The 27,588-nt window shown below is 40.6% G+C and overlaps 1 protein-coding gene and 2 long non-coding RNA genes across 3 annotated transcripts in view; 1 reads left to right on the top strand and 2 right to left on the bottom strand.

Moving 5' to 3' along the window:
• Nucleotides 1-3,219, top strand: part of LOC103691306 (uncharacterized) — a 58,292-nt gene extending 55,073 nt beyond the window's left edge. The window contains exon 4 of the long non-coding RNA XR_015653065.1: nt 2,502-3,219. This is a non-coding gene — a long non-coding RNA (uncharacterized LOC103691306). The remainder of the gene's footprint in view (nt 1-2,501) is intronic.
• Nucleotides 2,039-5,218, bottom strand: LOC102551544 (uncharacterized). Its single transcript, XR_015653066.1, has 2 exons — nt 5,126-5,218; nt 2,039-3,608 (listed from the first exon to the last, which is right to left on the bottom strand). It is a non-coding gene; the product is annotated as an uncharacterized LOC102551544 (long non-coding RNA).
• A 7,714-nt stretch (nt 5,219-12,932) lies between these two features.
• Nucleotides 12,933-27,096, bottom strand: Zfand5 (zinc finger AN1-type containing 5). Its single transcript, NM_001401398.2, is given in 6 exon segments — nt 12,933-19,067; nt 19,635-19,760; nt 21,829-21,932; nt 22,510-22,621; nt 23,006-23,165; nt 26,642-27,096. Coding segments are annotated over 5 exon segments (642 nt in total). The 5' UTR covers nt 23,157-23,165; nt 26,642-27,096; the 3' UTR covers nt 12,933-18,918.
• Between the last annotated feature and the right edge of the window lie 492 nt (nt 27,097-27,588).

The following is a 27,588-nucleotide window of genomic DNA, read 5'->3' as shown; positions in this document are numbered from 1 at the left end:
ACAGAACACCAGTGTTTGGTTCTCCCCTAGACTCATGGCCTTTCTACTCTCAGGTTCTTCCACCTGAGCAGTGTTGAACATGGATTCTATCTCATGAAGGGGTCCTTAAATTCAGTCAGAGAGCTAGTGGTTTCTTCCATGATGTTTGTGCCACTGGAGTACCAGTGCCCATTGCAGGCAGCTCACCATTGTAGACTGAAGGGTTTGTAGCTGTGTTGGTGTTTCTCTTTCGAGGCTGGTAGCATGCAGCGTACCTTACAGTACCATGAACACTAGTCAGTGGGGGTGAAGGCTCTACATTGACACCAGCTCAACTTCTCCTTGCTGAATAACTTATGTAGGTGTTGTCTTCAATAATAGGGCACTGCCATTGATTTGTGGAGAGAACCCAGTAGCTTCCACAGAAGCCTGGGTTGTTTGGGGCCTCTTTAGCCAACTTGATTAGATGACCCATTCCTGGCACTGGAGAGTTCAGTAGGTGCCAAGAGATATCAAGTTGAGACTTTGTCTCTACCATTATTTGGTGATTTCATTTAGATTTCTTTTATATTATGTACATTTGTTAAGAAGCTTCTATTATATCTGGTTTCCATGTCACCCCTCAAATGACTTAGTTTTAGCTGTCCTTTTCTTCACCCCTTCCCCACCCCCCTGCTTTTTCCTCCTTCCCATTTGATATCCCCATTCCATTTCCCCATCCAGTCATAATTATCTACTCTGTTTTTTCTTTCTAGGGAGATCCTTCCCTCATCCCTAGACTATAACTAACCTCTATGGTTATATGGCTTATATCCTGTTTATTGAAGATTTAACAGCTAATATCCACATTTTAGTAAATATGTATGATTTTTGTCTTTTGTGGTTAGCTCACCCAAATATGATTTTTTTCTAGTTCTATATATTTACCTGTGAATTTCATAATTTATTTTTTAATGGCTGACCAATATTCCGTTGTGTAAATAGACCACATTTTCTTTATTCATCCATGTGTTGGCATCTGTTTTCAATTTCTGGCTATTATGAGGAGAGCAGGAATGAACATGGATAAGCAAGTGTCTGTGTAATAGGATGTAGAGTCCTTTGGGTATATGCCCAAGAAGGGTAGAGCTGGATTTGAGGTAGATCAATTCCTATCTTCCTGAGGAACTGCCACACCATTTTCCACAGTGGTTGCACAAGTTTACAGTCCCACCAGCAGTGAATGAGCGTTTCCCTTACTTCACATTCTCATCAACAAGAACTACCATTTGTGTTATTGGTCCAGTTATTCTGACTGGTATAAGAGGAAATATCAAAGTACTTTTGATTTGCATCTCCTAGATGACTAAGGATATTGCATATGTCTTTGTTTCATCTCTGGAAAATTCTGTTTAGATTTGTACCTCATTTTTAATTGAGTTTTAATTGTTTCCTTGGTACTTAGGGTTTTTTTTTTTACTTCCTTGTGTATTTTTGGATATTAGCTCTCTATTAGATGTGTGGTAGTAAAAATCTTTTCCTACTCTGTGGGCTGTCACTGTGTGTTAATGGTGGTATCCTTTACCTTATAGAAACTTTTCAGTTTCATGATGCTCCATTTATTGATTGCTGATTTTAGTGATTCTCCTGCCTCAGCTTCCTGAGTTGTGGAATTACAGGCATGTGTGTCCACCATACCAGTCTTATCACTAGTAATATCATTAGTAACATTCTGAATTCAGCTCATTGATAATTTGTCTTATAGCCTGTCATTTATTGATTAGAGTTGGAATTTCTTTGTTTTCACCGATGCAATTTCTTTATTGCAGTACCTAGTATAAGGCTCTCCCACTCATTAAATCATACCCCACTTTGGCTGAACTTGTTAGAAAAATAAAATGTATACTTCATCCACACATAAACCTATGATTTCTTAGCCAACATAAAATTTAAAAGGCATGTTTAAAGTCACATTTATAGTCTCCATTTATCAACCTCAAAAAAGATTAATTTCAGCATTGTATTTCATTTAGTCATGGGCCTTCTTTAAAAATAGCAATGGATGACACTAGAAGACAGCTTTTCATGGGTTTGTTTATTGGATTATCTTTAATAGCCTCATTTTCTTATTTATTGCTGGGGTTCAAGCACAGTGCAATCGTCATTAATTAACATGCACAGGCACTGATGGTGTCACAAATAAATCTGAGTGCAGAGGACAGATTGTCATAGTGAGGTTCGCCTAAAAGTAAAGGCATGCAAGCCCTCTAGCTTGAAAAATAGAAAAAGAGCCTTTCCCCCCTTTCCATCTGGTTACAAACATGCCTTATTCAGCCAGATTTTCCAAGTGGAAAGTCTTTTCCAGGCTCCTCAGAGGGTTACCTTTATGACAAAATGAAAGATTATCCTCCACCATCTGTCACTGAAACTCGGTCTCCATCCTATAGCCAAGGCTCTGAGCAAACAGAAAGCAACAGAATGGGTACATTTAAATGTGCCGGGGAGCTGTTTCAAGAGCAAATGTGTTTCTTATCTGTCTTCAGAGGAATTTCAAGATTGGCTGGTTAACAGGACTCTCGCTGGCAGCTGAAGGGAAGACATCACAGGCTGGAGATGTTTGGGAAAGGAACACACTATCATGGAGTTTGTCCTATGACTCGACGGGAAGGGAACAGAGGAGTAGCGGGTTCTGAAATGGAAGCTGATTAATCTGAAAGCCCCAAAAGACACTGCTGGGGAGAAAGAAAAGTGGAATCAGGAACTTGAGGAACAGCATTTAGCATCTACCCAGGGAAGGCAAGCTGACCCCTTTAGACAAGGAGAAAGTAGGTCAGCTTCCTGTTACTATACGTAAGATAATCAACCTCAAAGGAGAGAAGTTGATTTTAGTTTCTTTTCTTCTAGGTATAACAAGCTTACCCCATTGCCATCTTAGAGTTGAGTTACCATGGCTTGGTAGCTCTGGCAAGTAATCGAGTGGACCAGTCCAGAGGTAGCTATGTCTATGATTATGACAATGGAGCTGTGGACATTTCCTTATAGAATGGCAGACAGGAAGTCAAAGGACCCTCATCCGGAAACCCAGCCATTATTCCTTCCTGCAAATGAGGTTGGGAGGTGCTAGAATATATGGAGAATGGAGGGTTGAGAGGGGAGTCCATGACACAGCCATGAGGGTGACATCTATTTTGTAGACACCTAACTTACCCATACTCTATAGGTAAATATAAATAAATTCCTAGGTTTTCAAAGTTGGACTTCAGTGGGACTGCAGTTCTGTCATTGGTGCAGTATCTGGGGTGAATAGATGTTTGTTTCAATTTCCCGGTGAAAAGACACAATTGGAAGTGTCAGTCCATTGTTAATTAGCTCGTGGTTGTGGGGCTAATGGTGAGGTAGCATGTCCTGGTGGTGTGCATCCTTCACAGTGGCCAAGATGTGATAAAGAAGAGAAATCCAGGGTCACCATATCCCAGCGTATGCCAATTTTGTTCTACTTACCCAAAGGTCCCCTAATGGCTTTACATGTCCAGGATCAAGTCTCAAGCACATGGGCCTTTTGGGGAATTTAAAACATGAAGTGCCACAGTAGACAAGGTGGTGATATTGAGAATGACAGTTGTAAAAGGCTCTTCACTCGGGGGAATCAGCTGTAAGGAGAAAGACCATCTGTGTGATGACCTGTGGCTTTAATGGACAAACAGACTCAAAGCCTAACATAAAATATGATTGCTCTAACTCCAATATCATCACTTAGCGGACGTTCACTTGAGGAGTATGTTTTTAGCCTTAACAGGTCACAGGATTTCAGCCTAGACTGGGAGCTGTGTAGATTTCTATATCTATTTTTAAAATCATAGACAACTTGAGGAGAGTGATGAGCTATGTGTGTTCAACTTCCCTGATGTGTGTTCAACTTTCTCTTCCTCCCCATCTGCCAGAGAGTTTGTGTGCTCTTTCTAGAAACAAGGGTGCAGCCATGCTTAAAACAGATACATGGATTTTCAAACCAGAACTCAGCCGTGCTGAAATTTGAGGTGAAATGAAACACGTGTTAGTGGATGGTGCAGGAAAATCTAAACAAAGTCACCTACGACCAGGAAGACAGCCCATGGTGACATCACAGAGGACAGACAGTAAGTGCCCCAATGCCACAAGAGGAGATGCCCATTAGACGGCTTAGTGAGCACAGCCCTTGAGTTGGATTATGTCAAACTGAAGAGAGTTCTGGAACCATAGAGCCACAGAACCACAGCACTGTCTAAATCACGGCCGTCACTTCCTATGTGAGGAATATTCAGACTCAAGAAGCAGAAAAACCAGGTCTGAGTCACAGAACTGCTTTCAGGTAGACCGCAGAGCAGCCTACAGTTTCTTCCAGGGAACTAATTAAAAATGCATTTTGAAGATGTTATTTTTATTAGGAAATAGCAATACATGTTTATGAGATACAATGTAATACCTTGATATATGTTTATTATAGAATGCATTAATCGAACTGCCACAGAAGTATTTATTTTCTAGACATCACAAAGAATAAAAATAAGGATTCTCTCTTCTCAAAAAAGCATATTAAATAATTTATAAGAAAGAGAGCTAAAATGTCTAAAGATCAGATACAAATTTTAGATTTCTAGCCAAAGTGTATCTTGGTTACCGACTGAAATGTTTCTTTCTAATAAGAATCTTCCAGAATTTCTAGATGATTCCACACATGGTGCATAAGCCTTCAAAAGGATAACTCTCTCCCTCAAAACAGGCCAAAAGAATTACTTATTTCTAATTAGAAATCTCTACTTCCAGTTAATTCCTGAAATTTTCTAATTCCTGCACACCTCTAACACAGTATTACTAGAAGTAAAATTTAAATATCTCATCGATCCATTTAAATAGAAAAAAAGAAATCTGAACTACATACTATTTTAAAAAGAAATTAAGTTGACTTCATAGCAAAAATGAATATTATTATATTAAAAATAAAGGTTCTGAGAGAGTAGGGTCCTGGATAAGAATGAGCTGTAATCAGCACCGGGTTGTTCAGCATTTTTTTCCATTTCTATTTGATTTTTATTTTTGCTAAGAAGTTTGATAATTGTTGCCCCAGCTAGTGTCTGACCTTTACCCTGGCAACCCCATTACTACACTTGGCAAATGCGACTTTTCTCACCTTGGGGTTTGGAAAGCACACAGAGCTTTGCTGCAGGTCTCCAGCCTGGAAAGGGATGTAAAGAGCACAGTCAGTGGACACAGGGGTGCACTCAGGTAGGAAGAAGAACCAGGGCTGATAATCGTTAAGTGCATATTTCAAAGTCATTGAGAAAGGAGAATGTCCCTAACATAAAGAAATACATCTGAGGTAAGAGCTGTGCTAATTAACCTGATAATTAAATTCGCATTAGGTCATATATATATATATATATATATATATATATATATATATTATACTTTATGTCAGCTAAAAAATATATTGTGCCCAGTAAGGACACAGTTTGACTCATAGTAATATAAATACATACATACATGCATACATACATACATACATACATGTATACACACATACATACATGCATGCATATATCATACATGTATTTTTAAAACATGAAAATTTTTTCTTTTCAGAAATTCATTGAAGCATTTTTCAGAGGTAAAGGTATATAAAACAAGCATTTTCCTAGTGTATCTGACCTGTCTGGCTTGAATTTATGGCTGTATTGATCTGGATACACTAATCTCTTCATTCTGTGTCATTTTCAAAATTCATGTCAAACGAAGGGTCTTCCTGAAAGCCGGACTCCTCTGTGGTCTGCGCAGTCTGCTGCTTGTGCCAGCAATGCTTCTCCTTCGTGTTTCTCTTGTTTTGCTTAGAGTGCCCACAACTGCACAGTCCACAAATGTCCCCCTACAGTTGTCCTACTGGATCTGCTGTTTGTTAAATAATGAGTCATAACCAATCCCACTTCATTCTGAACTGGAGTAGACATGTGCCTATTGCTCTTGAAACCATACTTGGGCATCAGAACTTTTCCTTTTGGAAAAAAAACTATTGCATGAAGTGTTGAAGTCCTCTAGGTTTTTTATCTCCTATGTATTGATAACATTCTATGAATAAAATAACCAATAGCTAAGCAGATATTATATATTAATTTTATTAGGTTGTTTCACAAATTTGGAGCACATAGTTGCTTTCCCCCTCTAAAGTAATAAAGTAGAGCCTTTAGCAGAGACATGGCTCAAAGCTGCTCCTGTAAGGCTTGAGCTCTGTTACATCATCCACATGGCAGGTCACAACTGCCTCTAACATCCCAGTTCCCAGGGATCTAGCACCTTCTTCTGGTCTCCCTAGGTTTCTGCATATTTTCGGTGCACATAAACTCATGCAGCGCGCACACACACACACACACACACACACACACACACACACACACACACATCCATATAAATAAAATAAATAAATATTTTTAAAAAAGCAGAGAGTAACATGAAAGGTGTTCGTAGCATATTTCTGTAAAATAACCTCAGATCATTTTTTTTTTTCCTTTCGGAGCTGAGGACCGAACCCAGGGCCTTGCGCTTGCTAGGCAAGCGCTCTACCACTGAGCTAAATCCCCAACCCCTCAGATCATTTTTTTTCTCATACTTCCCTACACAATTCTGTTATACCAGGTGGGCTCCAGAGATTAAACTCAGATAGGCATTCGTGGTGGCAAGTATCTTTACCAGTTGTGCTTTCTTGCTGGTCCTGTATCTTTTGATTATGTATGTATGTTGCTGTAAAATTATAAAAAAAAAATGCTGTCTTTTACCCTGCATTAGATCCGACACCATAGTGCCCTAAGATATCTGGTAGATATCTTCATCTCAGTCAGCAAAGCGTCTCACCTGCTTTGCTCTATCCCATATCACACTGCGGATGGCTTCTTTCTGAGCCTGGTAACAGTCTCTCTACCTGTCTACTTCCCAAGGTAGGTTGCCACCATGCCAGACATACACATCCCAATTTCGTGGCGGGCTAAAGTGTCTAGCCACCACACTCTCTTAAACTTAAGTCACCACATGAAAGAACACACAACGAAATAACCTCTGATCCAATTGATAATATATAATTCGCTCATCTAGACATACAAAGCCCTGTACACATCCATCCCTTAAGAATATTTATAACAACCTATAAATGTGCAGAGAGGAATCTTAACATCCGCCTCCATGTTCTCTCCACTGGTTATCCCCTCTCTCCAGTCTCCTCCCTTCCCTAAAACTTTTCTCCTGCCCATCCTTCCTTCTCGTCCAATGACAGGCCTCGTTCTATTTTGTACCTGCCTTCGCCTGCATAATGACATCATCCTACATATGTATAGTCAATTAAACAGGTACTTGCTGATCTAAAATGGCTTTGAATAGGAATGTGCAGTTGAGCCAGGGAGATCCAGAAGTAGGATGCTGAGACTGTCTGACCTCCTTGCTCTAGATTCCCTCTCAGCTTCTAAAACAGTGAATCTCTATTCCCAATGTCTCTCCTTAGCCCCTTTCCTGTAGGTGTGTGTGTGCTGGTGTTGAGGTGGTGACTAAAAGCTTTATGTCGCTTTCCTTTAAGGGTGGTAAATGAGAGGACACCAGGGAACGCGTGGGTAAAATGAGTGGTTACTCCTTGGGGTCTATTTTTCATACTTACTTTAATGAGTGTACTTAAATGTTTTTACCTCCCCTCTCGCTTACCATCCACCCGAGGTAGTGGAAAAGAAAGGTTAACAGGGCATAGGAGGACCTGCGTAGAAATAGTTCTTTGGAGTGAATCCAATCTGGGTTGTCAGGATCTCAGCAGTCCAGTTCAGATGAATCGGCAAGTGGCAGCAAGTGGATCTACTCACAAACACCACTCAAAACTCAGCGATGGCAGTTCTATCCAGAAGAAACCACAAGGCTCTGCGAATTGGTCTGAGTTCACAGTTTGGGAACCCAAATAATATAACACAGGCGTTAAACCAAATCCACAACAGAAGCTGCCTGTGAAAAGGACATGTGATGTTTTGCTAGAGCTGATGCTTGCGAGAACATGTGATGTTTGGAAAGTGTGTACATACGACCCATCAGAGAGTTGGCAAGGCTGTGGGGCATTGGTTCCCCACGTCACTCTTTGCTGATCGTCATTTGTTGTGCTTAGTAGAGAGAAACGAACCAAAGATGCGGCTTGTGGTGTTCTGGCAGCTTCTTGCCACTTCTGTGCAGGACTTTAGGATTCATGGGCAAGGGGACCTGAGAAGAAGAAGGGGAAGCAGAAAGATCAGGCCTGAGAAGTTCAGGACAGAGAAAAAGTCAACATATAAGAGTCAGGGATTGTGGTTCAAGAGGGCTGCAGGCTGGGGCGGCCAAGGTGATATAGGTTTTAATAAGTAATAATTCAGGAATATCAGAGGGGAGAGTGTAGCAGCTACATGGAAGTTTGGCAGTGGCCCCACTATTGAGCTGCTTAAGGCATATTAAATATAAGGCTGTGTGTGTGTGTGTGTGTGTGTGTGTGTGTCTTTCATTCGAGAATCCACAACATTGGGGCAGTAGCAAGGAACTCACACTGCCACTGTAGGGGGCAAGTAGGGCAAATTAATCTACTACAGCTTCCAGAAAAAGACCACATGTCTGTTTCAGCAAAAACAACCTCTTATAGGAAAGTTTACAGAAAAACATCACATGACACAACTCAGTCTCCAAAGAAACCAGAAATTCCCACTTCAATGGAGCTGGGAGTTTGTTGGATTTCACTGTACTTCAGGAAATGACAGATCTAAGTTCTCAACCTTCCTAATGCTGTGCCCCTAACAGTTCTCCATGTTGTGGTAACCTCCCAACCATAGCATTATTTCATTGCTACTTCATGTCTGTAATTTTGATACATTATGAATTATAATGTAAATATCTAATATTTAGGTTATCTGATATGTGGCCCCTGGGGGTCGTGATCCACAGATCTAAGTGGTTGCTTTTCAGAGCCCCCAGATCAAAGTCTGAGTTATATATTGAGAAAGACTTACACTTGAGATCAAAATGACTTTGGTCCTAGGTCAACATTTTGTGAAGTGCTTTAGTTTATATGTATTCCTGAGACCATGTATACCCACTGTCAACTTCTATCATAGTAACAAAATACCTCAAAAAATAAGTTTAAAGGAGGAGAGATTCATTTTGGCTGACAGTCTGTGGTCACTTGGCACCATCGTTCCTGGGCCTGTGGCAAAGCAGAGTAACGTGGTAGAGACAGCATGATCGAGCAAAGCTTCTGACCTCATGTGATAAAAAGAGAGACATCAGGGGACCAGAAAAAAGTTGTATACCCTTTGATGATGCCCAAGATCTGCTTCTTTTAACCTGAACCTACTTCCTGTGATTTCGGCCACCTCCTAATCCCTCCACTATCAGTTTCTTAATTCATGATGAGGTCAGAATCTTCATGATCCAAGCATCTCTTGGTGCATTTCTTAACACTGCTGCCACTGAGGACCACAAACCTCTGAGTGAGCCTCTGGAGTGCCCAAGTTGACCTCTCTTTTTATTGTGTAAGTCTCATTTATTGAAGGCATTAAACGTATTTCAAATCATATGACAAAATCATATAGAACAGTGAAAAAATTCAATTATATATATTTTTTCTGATACACTAGGAATGAATTAAAACCCAAGAGTAGTCACACATGCATATGTGATTATTTTTAACTCTCCAGTTGATTTCAGTGATCAGTGAATTTCAGTTTGAGAATGAGTTCATTAAAATATTTAAGCCACCTTCCCATTCTTCAACATGACTTAAACAGTCCTCATCAAGTTTGTGTTTGGATCAAAGGATTAGAAAGGATTAGAAGGATTAGAAAAGCTTCAAAGACTGAGTCTAAGATATCTCTCCTGCAATAGCGGTTTGGGATGCAAGTTCAAGTAGAGATTATCCATCCAAAGAGGGGTGATGATGATAACGTACCTCTGTTCCAATTAGATTAGGACTGTACCTCTTGACTACCTCAGCCATGGCAACAGCAGTGTACGGTGAGTTTATTTTGTCCATCATACAATTTCAGCTAGAAATACAATAAAACCTTTAAAGGTTAAGACAAATGTGTAAGGTGATACTTGAAACTCACATTCTTGGCTTAGAAATACTTGCCAAGCAAAGTGAGACCATGACTTGTGTTTGAGAGGAGTAATAGGAAACAGACATCAGGAAAATGGGTAGGCAAAATGATCATGAGAAGGGCAAGGGGGAGGAGGAGGAAGAAGAAGAGAGGGAGGAGGAGAGGAAGGAGGAGGAGGAGGAGGAAGAAAAGGAGGAGGAGGAAGAGGAGGGGAAGGAGAATGAGGAGGAGAAGGAGAGGAAGGAGGAGGAGGAGGAGGAGGAGGAGGAGAAGGAGGAGGAGAGGAAGGAGGAGGAGGAGGAAGAAAAGGAGGAGGAGGAAGAGGAGGGGAAGGAGAATGAGGAGGAGAAGGAGAGGAAGGAGGAGGAGGAGGAAGAGGAGGAGGAGAAGGAGGAGGAGGGGAAGGAGGAGGAGGGGGAGGAGGAAGAGGGAGAGGAGGAGGAGAGGAAGGAGGAGGAGGGGGAGGAGGAAGAGGGAGAGGAGGAGGAGAGGAAGGGGGAGGAGGGGGAGGAGGAGGAGGGGGAGGAGGAGGAAGAGGAGGAAGCAATGCTTTTTTTGAGACAGGATCTCACTATGTAGCCCTTGGAACTTGCCATACAGATCATGAAGGTTCAAACTTCCTGCCTCTACCTCCTGAGTGCTGGATTTCAGGTATGTGTCACTGTCATAGTAATTGTTCTTCTGCTGTGAAGAAACAGCCAAGACCAAGGCAAGTTATAAAGAAAAGCATTCAATTGGGGGCTACAGCCCATGCTGGAGCAGTAGCTTTGTGTCTGTATCTTATCTGCAAGATGGAGTTAGAAAGAGCCTGGGATAGCTACAGTTTACTCCCATTGACACCCCACCCCCATAACAAGTTCACACCTCCTCCAATAAGGCAACCCTTCTTAATTTTTCCCAAACAGTTCCACTATCTGGGGACCAAACATGCAAACATGAGCCTATGGGGGCCATTCTCGGTCAAGCCACCACAGCCACTGAGTAGAGGAAAGTGCTATTACCTTTTTCTGGGGAGACACAAATGAAAGTCCAACCACTCTGAGAGGCATCACGAGCAAACTGAAACATAATTTCACCAAAGTTCAACTTGGTAAGAACAATGAGTTTACTGTGCTTCCTTACAGAGCACAGGCGTGGGGTTATTTACAGTTTGTGGGTAATCCTGCAAACACATGCATCACTACAAAGTCCCACCTCAGCATGGATGCCAGCTCGGAGTCCTGTTGTCAGTATTGTACTTCTATATGTAAGCTAACAAACACATCCTAAGATCACTTGCAAGATGAGAAGTAATAAATCCAGGAGACGGTCTTCTGACCCATTATCACAGATCCAGCTCCCACTGCATTATTCTACTCTAGTTTCCATGGTTCCGGGACATACTCCAATAGCATTTTGTTATAGTCAGAGGAAACATCTCCCAACAACAGAAAGACACTGACTTTTTGATGTTGTTTGTGAGACAGGGTCTGATTAATAGTCTTTGGCTAGACTGGAACTCACTATGTAGACAAGGCTGCCCTCAACCTCACAGAGACCCATTTGTCTCTATCTCCTTCCAGATAGAGTGCTGAGATTAAAGACGTGTGTCACCAGGTCTGGCTATTTTTGTTTCTCATCAGTGAATGTTCTCTGTCAATCTACACATCCATTCTTGTTACCTCTGACACAAAGAGAAAAGGTGCTAGGCTTCTTTTCTTTTTTAAGATTAATTTATTTATTATATACACTGTAGTTATCTTCAGACACAACTGAAGAGGACACCAGATCCCATTACAGATGGTTGTGAGCCACCATGTGGTTGCTGGGAATTGAACTCATGACCTTTGGAAGAGCAGCCAGTGCTCTTAACCATTGAGCCTTCTCTCCAGCTTGGTACTAGGCTTCTAATGTCTCTGAAAAGGAGGTGAACTTGGTATCCTTGGCTTGTGTGACATCTAATTCCCTCTTAAAGTACTCAAGTTTCATCCCCCAAAGGCCATTCTTTAGGACAGTCTTCAAGACACAGATTTCTTTTGATCAAAACATATACCAAATATAGGATGCAATTTCAGCAACAAGAAACAGATACCAAATGTAGGTTGTAATTTCACTGACTTACAGACTCCAGCTTGAGAGCAGCAAGCTGAGCAGGAAGCCTAGTGGTGGAACTCCATTTTCACTCCGCTTCATTCTAGTTCAGTAGAAGATTGTTACACTTCACCCATCATACCCGTGAAGAGGCCGTTTGCAGAGGTTCTTAGCTGTGTTTAAAGTAATGTGAAAAGTCAGGTATGGTGACTGCATGCCTTAATACCAGCACTGGCAAGGTTGAGGCTGGTGGACAGTGAGTTTGAAGTCAGCCTCGGCTATACAATAAGACCCTGTATATTTTTGGTTTGGGGGTTTTATTTGGGAGGTGGGGGGGTGGGGTGGGGGCTAAAGGGATGGTGAAGAGATGGCTCAGTTCTTCCAAGGGACCCAAGTTTGACTCCCAGCACCCATGAGATGACTCATAAGACCTGGCTCTGGTTCATGGGATCCAAAAACCCTCTTCTGGCCTCTGAGTACACTTGAATTTTAGAAAGAGAAGGTGAAAACGTTAACTACATTTGATAGTGTGCTTGCTACTCAAACATTATCCACATCATCATTTAATCTATATAATGGACGAAGGCACTAAGGTACAAAAGAGGAAGTGACTTTCCCTAGTCACAGACTTATCTTCAGGTAGAAACTCACTGTGCAGCTCTGCCTGGCCTGGGACTCATATAGACCAAGATGGCCTCAAACAGACAAGAGGTCTGCCTACTTTGGTCTCCCGCATGCTGGGATACTAATATTGCGTTGGATATACTGGGTTAAGTAAAAGACACAAAAACTAATTTCACCCTTTTTATTTTGTTAGGATGTGGTTGTCAAGAAGTTTAAAATTACATATATACTTCCATTAGATTTCTATTGCAGCTCCTGTATAAGGAATTTAAAACATTGTACAAACCTTCTCAGTTAACAGCATTTTGAGTAAATTTAAAAATGTTCCTTTTTTGGTTATTAGCCCTATAATAACCATAAATATATAATATATAATAAATATAAAGTGTCCCTTCTGATATACTTTAATAGAGATCTTTTTAAAAATATCGTCCCTAATCCAGAAGATGGCCAGAAAAACTCTGGCCATGTAATGTAGGCTACCTCAGACTTATGCACCAGAGCCTTTGTTTCCTGTCGGATAGTGGGAACTCAGCCTAACCAACTTGCTCCCACTGCTCTTAGTAACTGTAGCTCAAGGCTGTTTTATCTCCAGGCCAAGTGGGAATGGCCATGCATTACCATCCCTTCCAAGAAGGTAAGGCATTTAAGAGCATCAAGTGCTGGGTGCTCTAGTCTGAACTTGACCTGTTCCCTAGCTAGGGTAAGCGAATTCCCACCATTTCTAACTTTCGCTTCAACACACTGCATTTTGCTAAGCCTAATCCAGACCTGGTAGAAGTTAAATAAAATTGAATAAATTGTGTTGAAAGAATCACATTTAAAAAACAAAACAAAACAAAGAAAAAAAACATGGCTTTGAAATAGTAAAAATTTAAATGACTACTATTCTGGTTAAAACCACAGAAAATCTTTTAGGAAATATTTGAACAAAATGTGAGGGGAAGATAGAGCCTGACGAGGGGGTTAAATAAAGGTAACGTTACTGTTAATATTGTTTTATACCCTGGTTCTAGCACTCCAGGAATGTAATAGCATAACCCTCTTTTATAATTTTTGTCTAGTATTTACTTGTATAATCTTCTTAGTATTGAATCCCAGTCCTGATGTTTTACACAGCAGAAACACCAGTTGTACTGTGCACTGCCTGCTAGTTACAGCTCTTCATTAAGTAATAATGAATACACTACTCTTTAATTCACCACAAAGCCTTAATCTCATTTAAAGACTCAAAGATATCACCCCAATGCTTAAAAGCCAGGCCAACAACACAATGTGTACATTGAACGTGTTTCAAATAGGTATCATCTGACACCTTTTTTCTCATCTGATATAATCTAGGAGTGTTAAAACTGTTGTAACCCTAGATATTCAACACAATCTAATCTGTATGTCGACTGAATGTTAAATAGAACTAAAAATGGCACTCTAAAAAAACATGCATTTTAGTTTATCTCTGTATGAGTGACACAAACAGCTAACAACTGATGAATCTGCAGAATAACCACCCTTTAATACGTTTTTACTGCAGAATAGCTTTACAGTAATAATTACCCCAAAGCCATTTAGCATACTATGTAGTTGTATTAGATAGATGCCTAAGTCCAAGGTGAGAAATACTATTCTGGTGAGTACTTTTCTCATAGGTGTGGACACAGAATTATAAAAACAAAACCTAGGGCTTTCATAAGAGTTGAAAGATGTGACACAACAGGAAGTCTCAAGCACTATCATCACCTGCATGTTTGAATCGATCTGTAGCGATGGAGGGACAAGAAAACACAAGTGTGCAATAAAGGCCAGTGAACTTAAGTTTGCCATGGGCATTACACACAGGCTACTTGAGAAATTTAAATATGAGTGTTTGAGCCAGTGCTGACAGAAACACGTAGTCACTCACATGGAGACTGCTTATGTGAAGTCTTTTAATAGTTCCTACACTTGGCTCAACTTTGAAAATTTCACCATCCCAGATACAAATAACCTCAAATCCTAAAGGGGCTAGGTTATACAACCCAGGCTGGTCTCAACTTGCTGAAATCCTGACTCTGGAGTGCTGGGATTAGAAGCTCAAAATCCTATATGCCTAGCTACAATCTGGAAATTCTGTGACAAATGAAAACAAAAATCAGGAGAAATATTCAAGAGTATCAATTTACTTAAAGTAACCTATAATTTACTTCAGCTTGGTATTAACAAGTATCTCACGTGGCTCACACCTTTAATCCCAGCACTCACAACTTCAATCTCAAAATTAAAAGCCTTGTTTACATGGAAAGTTACAGCCATGGCTATAACTTCTGTGAAGAATACATCTCTACTAACAAAAAAAAAGAATCACTTAGTTGTGATCAAAATGGATTTACATTTATTCTACAGAAACTCATTTTTACTTGTACAGAAATGTAGTCTGGAGGAATATAAAACAGGACTCTGCAAGTTTTAGTTTTTATATTGTGTGGGAGTGCTTGCATACAAGTCAATGGTTAAGTCTCTCTAGGCCCTCAGGATCAAACCCAGGTTAGATAGGCTTGGTAGCAACATGTGCAGTGCCCACGAAGCTAGACTTCCTTAGGAAGTGTTAATACTTCCTAAGGAAGAGCACCAACAAGCACACTCAGTTGCCAAGTTACCTTTCCAGCCCTCAGGTACACAATGTTATCCATGCTAACCAACCCTCTCCAGAGCTACAACCTGATACTACAGATGGCATTAACACTAAATGAATAAGCAGGTATTTACAGAAAATCAAGAACTAAAATGCATACATTTCATGTTGTGGGTACGGAACAAGCTGAAACTTCATACATTCATATAGCCATTTTGAAACCCTAAGAGCATTCATAAAGACAAAACCAGACATAGTTTTGGCATTTTGCTATCTTAATAGACATTTTCCAGTTTAGGTTAATAGGAACTTTAATGTAGACATCTTTCAAGAAAACCTAACTCAGAACAACACCTCAAATCACTTTATGTGCAAGTTGGAGATCTTAAGTGAGGCATGACAGCTCAGATCTGTAACTCAGCACTTTGGAGTGCTGATGCAGGAGTCGTCGAAGATTAGCCTGGCTACTTACAGTTGGCAGTCTCAAAAATCAACCCATCTGCCATACATGGTAGCACATCCTTGCATTGCAGTCCCAAGACTGACAAGATTACCACCAGTTCAAGACCAGCCTGGGTTACAAAGCAAGAAAGACCGTTTCAAAATCAAAAACAAAACTATAGATCGTAGCCTCTAAGGTTTGCAACCAAACTCATTGTTTCCTTCAAGTTCTAAAGTTCATCCTGAGAAATTAAATAGTAAGTATTGTGGCAGGAACCCTTAAGTGCTTTCTGGACATTCCTGAATTAGGTATTTATTATCATCCTAACAAATGAGGCAGGGCAGTGTGGTAAGGAGTGACTTGTCCAATGACAACCTATACCTCATCCTTAGCACTACAAAACAAAATCATCCTTCTCCTAACCACTCACTGGGTTAGAAGTCCAAGCTTAACAGATGAGGCCCATTAGATTACACGCAAAGATTTGCCTAGTTACATAACGTAACTTAACTTCAATGTGCACAGCACTTATCAGTCTGGAATGAGTCACACATCGAGTCCAAGCATCTATGAACTCAACTCTTCCTTGGTTCCTTCCTGAAATCATTCTCCCTGGTTGATGTTCCTGACAGATTATCTAAACCAAAATCTTCAAAGTTCCTATGTATATGAGTATTTGAATAGTCAAGAGCTCATTCCTATAATCTCAGCACCCTGGAAGTTAGCTAAGGCAGGATTACAAGTAACAGGCTAACTTGGGCTACACTATGAACTAGGGTTAAGACCCCCACATAAGTCTCTGTCCCAAAATATGATTATGCTATCACTATTGTAATATCTTGCTACTGAAGCTTTCACAAACTGAGAGAGCAGGGACTCCCACACAGCCTTCAGAAGAGCACTTCCTTTAACATGCATGAGACTTGGTTTAGTCCAACAAACAAAAAAAAATGGCAAAGTACTGAAGCATTTGTTGACACTTGTGAAGAGTAGTCATTTTAAAAACAAGTTCTCCTTTTAAATGCCTTGTTTTCAACTCAAGGGATGCAATACCCAAAACTGAGGGGTACTACTACTGTTCAAACCATGGACTTCTGTAAAACATTTATACTTCATCTACAAGTAGTAATCCTCAAGGGTGGATAGGCAGGAGTTGCACTATTTCTAGTCATCTCTGATAAGCAATGGTTTTATTCTTGACTTCATTTAGTCTGGAGCATTTAAATGTTATTTCTTATCTAAGTGTAAGACTTGCATTGAATTAATTTTCTCCTCTCTAGATCCAAACCCATACGGAATAAAGCAATTGTTTTTTGTTTAAGCACCTACATCTCCATTCAGGGTTGTTTAACCAGGAAAAAAAAAAGGGGGAGAGGGATGAACAATTATTTAAATTTCATTCCTTTCTCAAATTTTAGGACTGCTTCATATTAATGGTGCCCATCTCACTCTTCGAAATTTGCCTATCATAATGCCACACCTGAGAAAGATTCATGACCAGCTCATGGTATTCACGTGACTGAATTCAAGAATGACCATGCCAAAATAACTTTGTAGTACAAAGCTATATGAAATTAACTAATAAATTTGAATATGAAAACTTTCCTATTTTCTCTGTTTAGGTGTCCAAGGCTTAAAAACCCAATGAACAAGAAGTTTCCCTCTGTACACTGCTTTTATTATTTACATAATACAATATAGCATCAATGCTGAATAGCATGATTATGTGCAATACATAAATATGAACTATCTGTACACATCTGCAAATCTAACTTAGAACTAAAGTACATAAAATTGAAGCAAAACTGAATGTTTTAATAAAGAAAAACTAGGACTGAACACTGCAATAAATCAGAAGTAGTGCCTTGTGTACATACTTAACTATTTACAGATGAAAACAGGCATTACCACAACACTAATCTAACTATACTCATTTATATATAAAAAACACAAGTTTCATACATCACAAAAAACCTTCCATTATAACACAGAAGTGATATTACCAGACAAGCATCAGTGAAGTATACTGCCTTTTCTAGTTGTTATTGTACAATGCTGTAGATAATGCAGCCCATGCAATACACCCAAGAACACTAGAGTCCTACACCCAAATACAATATGATAAAGCAGCCCTCTGCAAGTGGTGCTGGATACCACTAAAGAAGTCTACTGCAGCCATGTTGGTTATGATTTTCCATGCAGAAGGGTACAGTTACATTAAGAACTGAAGTCTTTAAAAAGCTTTAAACATTCTTTCTTGAACCAAAACATTCAACAAAAGATGCACATGAAAAACTAACTGCTCAGATACCTTTGCAACTTAAAATTCAGATGCATGTTATTTAACAGAGCTGCTATATGTGAAAACCAAACGTAGAGTTTAATTTCTTCTTGTAAACAAATCCTAGTGCAGTTCTGTGCTACAATTTTAGTAATGAGAATGCAGATATCTTCTGGTGCAGGCCAGCACAATAAGCTTCAAAGATTATCTCAGGCACCCTGCTGTTGACTTGATGGTTTTACTCAGAACCAGTTGTGATGTTACCTTTCGCAGAATGTCCTAATTGACAGCTTTTAGAAGACCAATTTAACCAGGCTCACACATGGCACCAAATACTGGTTTTGTAGCTTTCTTCCTGCTTCCAAAAGCATGTCGAAATTAAGGTGAAGTTTGACTATGGTAGTAGACTGCCAGTCCTTTTCTGGTGTACCATTTTTTTAAAATACAGGCACATAACACTAGCCAAAGATTATACCTTGATTACATTCCCAAAAGGCAGATATGCTGCAAACATGCAGAGATTTCATTCAGTTTGGCACATGGAACTAAATTTTGTTCCTAGTATATGTGTATTTCAATTTGCTGTGCATATTTTTGTCCAATTTTACTGAGGGGAGGGCATATACATTTGTTGGGCTGTATCTATCCAATTCTGCCTGTAACAAACACCCAAACATCCTAAAATATCAATTATATGACAGACAAGTATAAAGCAAAACTCTGGAGAACATCAAAGGAAAATGGCCATGCATCTGCTCTTTAATGTTTTCCTACGATATATTAAAATAAAAACAAAGTTTCAGTCTCTTCACATGTAGTAATTTTATATTCTCTGGATTTTTTCAGCCACAACAACTGGATTTTCTTTTCTGATTTTTGCTGCAGCTTCTGCTTTGTAATCGTAAGGACAGTTGTGCTTGTCAGAGTAACGGTGAAGTCCACAAAACAAATTTCCACATCGGCAGTCAAACCCTGCACAGACAAAAGGAATCACTTGGCAATTTGTAGTAATTGGGGGTGGTGGTGCTGGGAAGGGGAAAGCAGTCAAGTCACTGTATAGAAAAGAAACTGATTTTCAATGCTTTATGAAAAACAGTTCCTGACAGTAGGATAAGATAGAATTCATGTAGGTTCTAGAATTAGGACCACTTGAATTCAAAATGCAGCCTTACCCCACCATACAGGAACATCGAGTCAAAAACTTCATGACCAACTATAAAATTCTGTGTAAATACCTAAAGCATCTAATTCCTGGTTCCAAGTAGGTGTTCACTACTGTTAACTCAGCTATCTATTCTCTAAGTATCAAAGGAAGGAATCAAAAGGAAAAGTCCAAATAAGAAAAATAATTCAGAAGGCCCAAGGTTAATGATAATTACACAACTAGGCCAACACTTAAGTGGATGGAAATTACGTCCATCTTCTTAACCCATTAGCCCACCCTTTCTGAAAAATCTTAGAATATTTATTTTTTTGATGTATAAAATCAATAGTTCTTTTTAGAGTGACTCTTTTAAGATATGAATTATGTGTTAATACCTGTAAGGCCAACTTTCTTTCTACACATAAAACATCTGTTCTTCTTTGGTTTGGGCAACTCAGGAGCTTTTTCTTCACTTTGAGAAGAACTGGGCTGAGAAACTGATGGACTGGGCTGAGTGACAACTGAAAGACAAGGTTATAAATTAGAAATCTGTCTGGAAATCACCAGCTGATATTTAAAGCTTAAAGAGTAATATTTAAGAGAATCAGCTAAGATACAGAACGTATGTTTAGGCAACCTCTCTTAAATGTGAATATTTCCTGGCAATTACTATACTAGTATACATTTCTAGTAAACAACCAGTTTAAGAAATCCCAAATCAGGGGTTGGGGATTTGGCTCAGTGGTAGAGCGCTTGACTAGGAAGCGCAAGGTCCTGGGTTCGGTCCCCAGCCCCGGAAAAAAAAAAAAAAAAAAAAAAAAGAAAAAAAAAAGAAATCCCAAATCACATAAGCAGCCAGCTGTTTTCTAAAAATTTAAAGAAAAATGTCTAACATACTGGATATGTTTGTGAAGTATTAATTTTAAACTAGTAAAGAATTTTCAGGGAGATAGGATTTGTTGTTCTGACACAAGGTCTTATATTGTAGCCCAGGCTGTCCTTGAACTGGAGGCCATCATTCTATCTAATCCTTAAGTGTGCTGGGATTACAGGTAACCACCAAACTGACCTCAGAACAGGTTTTTAAAGACCTCTTACTTTTTTACTAACCAAGAGACATAAAAAGCCACTGCCCTGCAACTTAAAAACAAAACTTTTGTTAATTCTAATAGGATTTGTCCTCACAATGAAAAACTGTAGTCTGCTGTATTAAAGCCCCACCCTTAGTAGCTCTAAACGAACTAGACCAAAACAAACTTTTCCTTGTATTAAGCTTAACTGTATTTGCTTATAAACTCAACTGTGACTGCTTATTTTAAACCTAACTGTAAATCCTTAGGATTAGTCCAAATACTAAGAACAGAAAATTTAGGCATATACTATGCTAAAACCACTGCCTAAATTAAACAACATGCCAATAATTAATTCCAATGCTTGTAGTATGATCAAGTTTCAAGAAGCAGATTGCTTTAATGTCAACTCAACACATTAGCAATATACATGTGGGATGAAGAGCCTAGTGGGAAGCCAATAAAAATATTCCACCTATTTTTTCTTAAGCTACTATGACAACCTTAAAATAATTTTTCCTAAAGCATGAGAGTACTTGAGAAAGCTGTACATTAGCCATTTTTCTGCCCACACTTAAAACAGTAAGTTCAGACATACAAGGGAAGAGGATAGAAAAAGAGGAAAAACAAATAGAAAAATCACAGATTTAATAAATTTATTATATAAATTTAGATTATTAGCTGATCTATTTCCAAATATTAGTGTGTATAAACCGAACATTTTGGTCCGTTTTTTCAAAGTAGAACTCATTTTAAATACAGATTCACCTGCCATTTCATGACCAAATCTGACTTTATGAAATCGATATAGTACAAAGAAAAAACAACCCCCCCCCCAAAAAAAAACACCCTGGCACATCCATAAGTCTCCAAGCCAGACTAAAATCCCCCAACATTTCCCCCACAAGGGTTTTCCACTTCACTGTCTCTTCTCTACCAAAAACAAACAAACAAAAACAAAAAACAAAAAACAAAAAAAAAAAAAGACAAAACTGGTTTGAGTAAGTCTTGTGAACAAAGAACAATTGAGTCTTCTTGTAACATTGGGGATAGGGACCGTCTGGATATGCTCTAAAAATAGCTCCAAAGCTACTGCCCACTGGAAATGAAAACAATAAACCCCTCCTTTAAAGCCTCACAACACAGGTAGTGAGGGCCCCCACACTCTTACAACTCTCAGCACTCAGCACGCTCCTTCGCTTTACTCTTTACAACACCGACAGGGCTGAGACTGAAGTTACTATAAAACTCCCTATGGCCTTGAAATTTAAAGTCAGTAAGTTCTTTCCACAGAGTTTCCAGAATACTTGATTTGTTTTTAAGAGTGAGGGTAATGAAGGGATGAGCAGAAGAGGGTGAAAATAATTTATATTTTTGATGCTATTTATTTACTTGGCGTATACTTTATAGCTAGCTCTCCCTGTGGTCCTTCAATGGAGAGAATCCCATCACCAACTCAATTCTTTCTCAATAGTGCAGAAATTCAGAACTGAACTAGTATTAAACTTAAAAAGCATACCTGGCTCTGACACCTCTGTTTTCGGGGAGGTTATTTTGTCCTCTCTTGAAATGCTCATTTCTGTCATTTGTTGAGTTACAGGCAAGGCAGCCACAGGCACATTTCTATTTGAGTTCAAGCAAACAATTATTTTTAAAGATGTTAAGGGTACTATTTTTTGAGATAAATTGTCAATTCAATTTTAAATTGTGTTATTTCCAACATGATCAAATGGCACCAGATTAACTTAAATTTGGAAAAGATATTGGTTGCTCAACATAAATGAGTAAGAATAAAGAAAGTAATTTGATAAATGGCTCATCAACTCATGGCTGCATTATTTGTATAGTATCACATTGTATATATAGAGTGTTTTAACTGTGCCTAGAATTTAAGGACAAAAGGAGCAGCTGTGTTGAAACACACCTTGTGAGGCACTGCAGTCTTACTCTTTACAATCCCTAATCCTCAATTTAGAAAACAAGAACACATTTTTAACAGTGGCCTTGAAGGGTTTATGGAGTATGTAGTGATATACACCTTTATTCAACGATCCAAGAGCCAGATGTTAATAGACGATGGAATCCTTCAGTGCTCAATGTAGGCAAAGCCAAGGCCACCTGATACAAGCACCTTGATTATATGTATAGCAAAGACATCTTGATTTTTCCATTAGGGAAACTCAGAAATGTTCACTCTTACCTTGATTTTTCAGATGTGCTGCCAGCAGCACCTTCACAGTTGTTTAAAGTAGCATCTGCTCTTTGTACAGACGCAGAGTCTGAGGTAGGACTGTTGGAACCACTAGCTGTCCCTATGTAAAAAAGAGAACCCTGTAAGACACAAATCAGCACTACAAAAACCCACTTAATAAAGACTTAGTAAGTATCAATACTTGCATTTAATTTAGCGATCTAAGCACCTTCACTGCACTGCAATCCTATACTTGACATTCAGACAAAAAAAGAGTCATATCCCAAAAAACACATGTATAAAACAAAACTTCCAAAAAGAAAACTAAGAATGTTATAAGAAGTCTGCAGAATAGCCATTTGTTCTTGAGGTAGCAATGCACTTGGGCTGTTGTCTTATGTTAAGTTCTTGTCAGTCAGGCATTCTCTCCTTGATTTTTCGACATTCTTGATTCTTAGATTTTCTCTCCACCAGTTCAAGTGTTTTTTTCTTGGAAACAACTTACCCATTGGGCTCATTCTGCCACTATTCTGCTGTCTCTGAAGATGTTCTTTGTAGCAAACAGAACACATTCCATTTGTCCTAGGATTCCCATAAAAGCCACATCCAGTACTACACAGCATGGGCCCTGGGGTCTGGTTAGTCTCCTGAGCCATATTTTTGTGCTATAAAACAAAAAAACAATTTCAGAAATTAGCATGTCACAAAAATAAATTTAAATACAATTACTATATCTTTGCTATTCCTAAACACCAAATCTGCTACTAACAAAAACCAAAATTGTGTTAATTAAGCAGATATCTTACTGACTTTAAAACAGCGAGTTAAAGAATTGTTCCAGCATTGAAAAACTACTACTAATACAAATACACAAAAGTGTATGATTGTATCTGTTACTATTTTAACCGTAGTTAAATGTAGTAAAGAATGTCACCTTGCCAGTTATCCAGGTTGTCTGAATCATTTTTACTTTCTGCTCTTATATTGCAGGTCAACCATTCAAATATGATGGTTACTTCGATGGGCTAAACATAAAACAGGGAGAAAAAAAATCCCACCCCCACAAGAATCCAGCTAATCACTTTTTGGTATTTTTTTAGTTCAAGGTGTGGCTGAATCCTTGTTTTAGCCCTACAGTTTTTAAGCAAAGACTACTTTATGGTGTAAATATTTGCCTTTATGTATGTATGTGAACATATATCCCTGGTGCTCAACTCCCTGCAACTGGAGAGAGCTCCAGTTAACAGCTTTGGGAGCTACCATGTGAGTGCTGGGAACTGAACCTGGGTCCTCTTACAATATCAGGCACTCCTTTTTTAACAGCTGAGCCAGCTTTATGGCCCATCCACAGCTTTTAAGAAACCACACCCTGAACCTGTCTTAAAGAAGGACTTGGGCCCCATCAAGTAACACTTCCACTGAGACAGCCACCTGTAACCTCAGTATCCGGAAATGTGAAATTGTCACCCCCAAAGTTTTTAGTTGTCTATTAACTTTAAAAAACTTAACACAGCAACTATACCTTGATTTTTCCAAGTTGTTTACATTAGCATAAAAATGAGCTAAATTTACTAAGCGTCACACTGTATAAGAGACAAATACAAATTAGGAAAAATTATCTTTGAAAAGAATTTTGTAAAAATTTAATGGTATTTGGTTAAAAAGAAACTATGGTCACTCATTTTTTTCTCCAACTACCACACAGTACAATACACCTATTAACTCTTTACCAAAATCAAAAAATGAAGGAAGAGAAGTAAATAACCAACGTGAGTGACCAGGACAGAATCCTTTTGAGTACCGGGTCTTGAACAGTTGAAGAACAGCAATCTTCCCTTTTTTTTTAAAAAAAGCACAAGAGCATCTTATTTTGAGCAAATCAAGAGTACATAGTGATTAAAAGCCACAGTTTAGAACAATAGTAGTAATTTAGTTGACACTGTCTCTTTAAATAGTGAGTGGAATTTAGCTGACTCATTTTAGAGCAGGGCAGTGTAAATATTTCAAGATTACTTGTGCAGTAAACACTTTTAGCTGAGGTTTTAAAATGTTGAGTGTAACATAAGCACAGGAAAACGACTGAAATAATAAATTTATATATCTTCATTTTCGCCATGCAATGTATTGACCTTTACCCTATGCAAAAAGTTGGGCCCTTTTCAGCCTGCTTAAAGAACTATGCTAATCTCATTTACCACACAAACTTCCAGAGACACTTGACATCCTTTTAAAGTCTAATGAGGGAAATTCTAAGGTCAACAGATCAGATCTACTCTTAGTTAATAAGAAAGCACTTTTCTTATGTTAATGAAGAATATCCCACCCAAAGCCTTCCTAAGAAAACACAACTCAAACCTTAACTGGTTCACAGAAAGACCAAGAATCAAGACTTTTTTTTATCGACTTCTTCCTTCTAGTAAGTCAGATTTTAAATGCCATCACATGTGCACAGCTTGCTTTAATATTTCTCTGAAGCTTAGATCACATGGGAGGGCGCTTCAGCCTGTCACAAGGCTGCAATGTGACAAGCTGAGCTGGATGGAGGCTCTCTTATAAAGCCTAGTCAACAGGGGCCTCTGAAATCAGCTTCTATTTATATCTCAGAGCCTGCCAACTCCTACACAACCCCAAGAACTAACCATGCAGCATTCATATATGTCACATAACAAAACAAAATGCAATTAAGGCCTCCAGGTTTTCCTAATGCAGGATCAGAGAACAGTCTCACCTTCAATCCACAATACCCAAGCGGAATAAATCATAAAGTAAAATGTGGTTATTAAAAGTGGAAGGAGGGAGAGTGTAGGCACAGTGGAGAAAGCACAGGGTCTCACAAACACTCCTTACATTTCATGACAACTATAGGGTGTTTGTTAAGTTTAGATATACTGTATTTCCCTTATATTCGGGGGTCGGGGGGACGGGGACAAGTTGTTAGAAACTTAGTATCCATCCATAAACCCTTTAGGCACAGCTAGAATGTTTGTTTTCTTTACGTAAAGTTCACGGTTTTTCTTAGCTCATAGCTTAAAACAAACATTACTAGACTAAAAAAGACAACTTCCCAACTCAAAATCTGAAATGAATGAGTTTTTCTTTTAAAGTATTTCATAGCTGTTTCAGATGCACATGACGGTTAAAAATGTGGTTAAAAAAATCACTTCCTAACCTCGAGGTCAGACCCGAATTCTAAGCTCTAATGTGCCCCACTAAGCCTGACCTTGGGCAAGTCCTTAGTCTCCAGGTCTCTGTCACCTCTGCCGAATAGTTTTTTTTTTTCTTTAAAAGCTCCTTTCCATACTTAATAGCAGTCCCAGGTAACAAAAAAAAAAAAAAAAAAAAAAATTGGGACAACTAAAAGAAATCCCTCATTTGGGACGGGGCACTTTAAAAACAAACTTAAAAGGTAAAAGTGAAAAGATTTTCAGCAGTTGAGGGATGAAAATCTCAACTTCAAAAAAATAAAAATGAGAAGATAAAATTCATTTTCATCTTACTATTCCCTTGATTACTAAACATCTATTTTAAGAATGGAGGCTTTGACCTATATATTATTTTCTTCTAATTATCTCAGGTAATATTCTTAGGCAGCTTCAATCGACAGATAACTTCTACCTTCTTTCAAAATACAACTACACCGAGTGCATGGAAAGCAAGCAAAATGTCAAGTTCACAAATGTTCACGTAGGAAACAAAGGGAGAGGCGCTCGACTTGCTTCCACGGAAAGGATTTTGAGGGAGAAGCTTAACCGCCTTGGAAAAGCTAAATATCCCTCCGGGAGAAGAGCCGTAAGTCCCGGTTCCAGCGATTTCGACCGAGTTCGGGATCCAGAGGTCCCCCATCCCCCTCGCAGCGCAGGCCGCGCTCCGGGAAGCCGGGTAGGGCCTGCTCCAAAAACCACTGAGTCATGCACTCGGCAGTCCCTCGCCGGAACAACTCGGCTGTGCAGGGAGCCGGGCGCGGCAGCAGCCGCCTCAGCCATTGTCTGGTCGGCCAGCCGGCCAGCCGGCCGACTCGCGCCTTGCGCCGCAGCACGCCGGGCATTGTCCCGGCCGGCCGGCTGGCCGAGTCGGGCCGGTCTTTGTGCTCGCTGATCGGGCGTGCTCCCGCCCCCGCGCCGTCCCGGCTCGCGCCACTTACCCTGCGGGGCCCGGATGCACTAGCGAGCTGGCGCGCGACGCCGGGCGGTGGGCCGGGCTGAGGCCTCCGGGAAGGGCTGGCTAGCGGCCGCCGCGGGCCCGGGTGGATCGGACCGCAGATGGAGCTGCGCCGGCGCCGCGGGGGCCTCCTTTGTTCGTGCAGAAGCACCGAGGCGGCCGAGCCCCGCCGCAGCTCGGGTGGGAGGGCGGCGGGGGAGGAGAAGAACCGCAGGCCGCGGGCTACCGTCGCTCCAGGTGCTCGACCGCCGGCGCCTCACGCCTCCACAGCAACGTCCCGGCCGAGCGAGGAGGCGCGCGAAGGGGCCTGAGCGCCGACAGGGCCCGAGGACGGCGCTCTTCGGGCTTCCGCGTTCGCCAGGGAAGCTGCGCGACTTCGGGCGGCGAGCGGACGACTGACGACGAGATGCACACAGCTCCACGATCCGGACGACTGACGCTCTAGCTCTGACCAGCGTTCGGGATCTGAGGGAAAGGGCGGCGGAGGCGGGGCCTGTGCGTCAGCGAAAACCCGGTCGGCACGCCTGCAGCGCGATGACGTCGCGGGGCAAGGCCCCGCCCCTGGCCTGCAGGCACCAGCTGGGGGCGGGGCCGCGCTTGGGGGCCGGGCGAGCCCGGAGGCAGCGGTCACGGTAGCCTAGTCACCCTCCGGCCCGCCGGGGCCTGGGTGGAGCTGCTGCGGCGGGTCCAAGGAGGCAGCGCTTCTATTTTTAACCCTATTGTCCGCCCTCAGCCTCCCCCGCCAACCCAGTTCTCACGCTTCGTCCCCAGCTCCGCTGGGGTCCCCTCCCCGCGGGACGGGAAGGTGCGGCCCGGAGGAGGCTGGCAGGGTTCCGGGTGTCGCCGCAGCTCCGCCTGCCGCCGCCCAAGGTCGCGCTGCGCTGCTGGCTCTGAGCTAGGACCGCCCACCAGCCCTAGCTCCAGCCCCGC

The sequence above is a fragment of the Rattus norvegicus genome, chromosome 1 (genome assembly GCF_021556685.1).
Source record: "Rattus norvegicus strain SHRSP/BbbUtx chromosome 1, alternate assembly SHRSP_T2T, whole genome shotgun sequence".
Taxonomy (NCBI): Eukaryota; Metazoa; Chordata; class Mammalia; order Rodentia; family Muridae; genus Rattus; species Rattus norvegicus.
The sequence above is the reverse complement of the archived record's forward strand: the minus strand, read 5'-3'. Positions and strand labels throughout refer to the sequence as shown.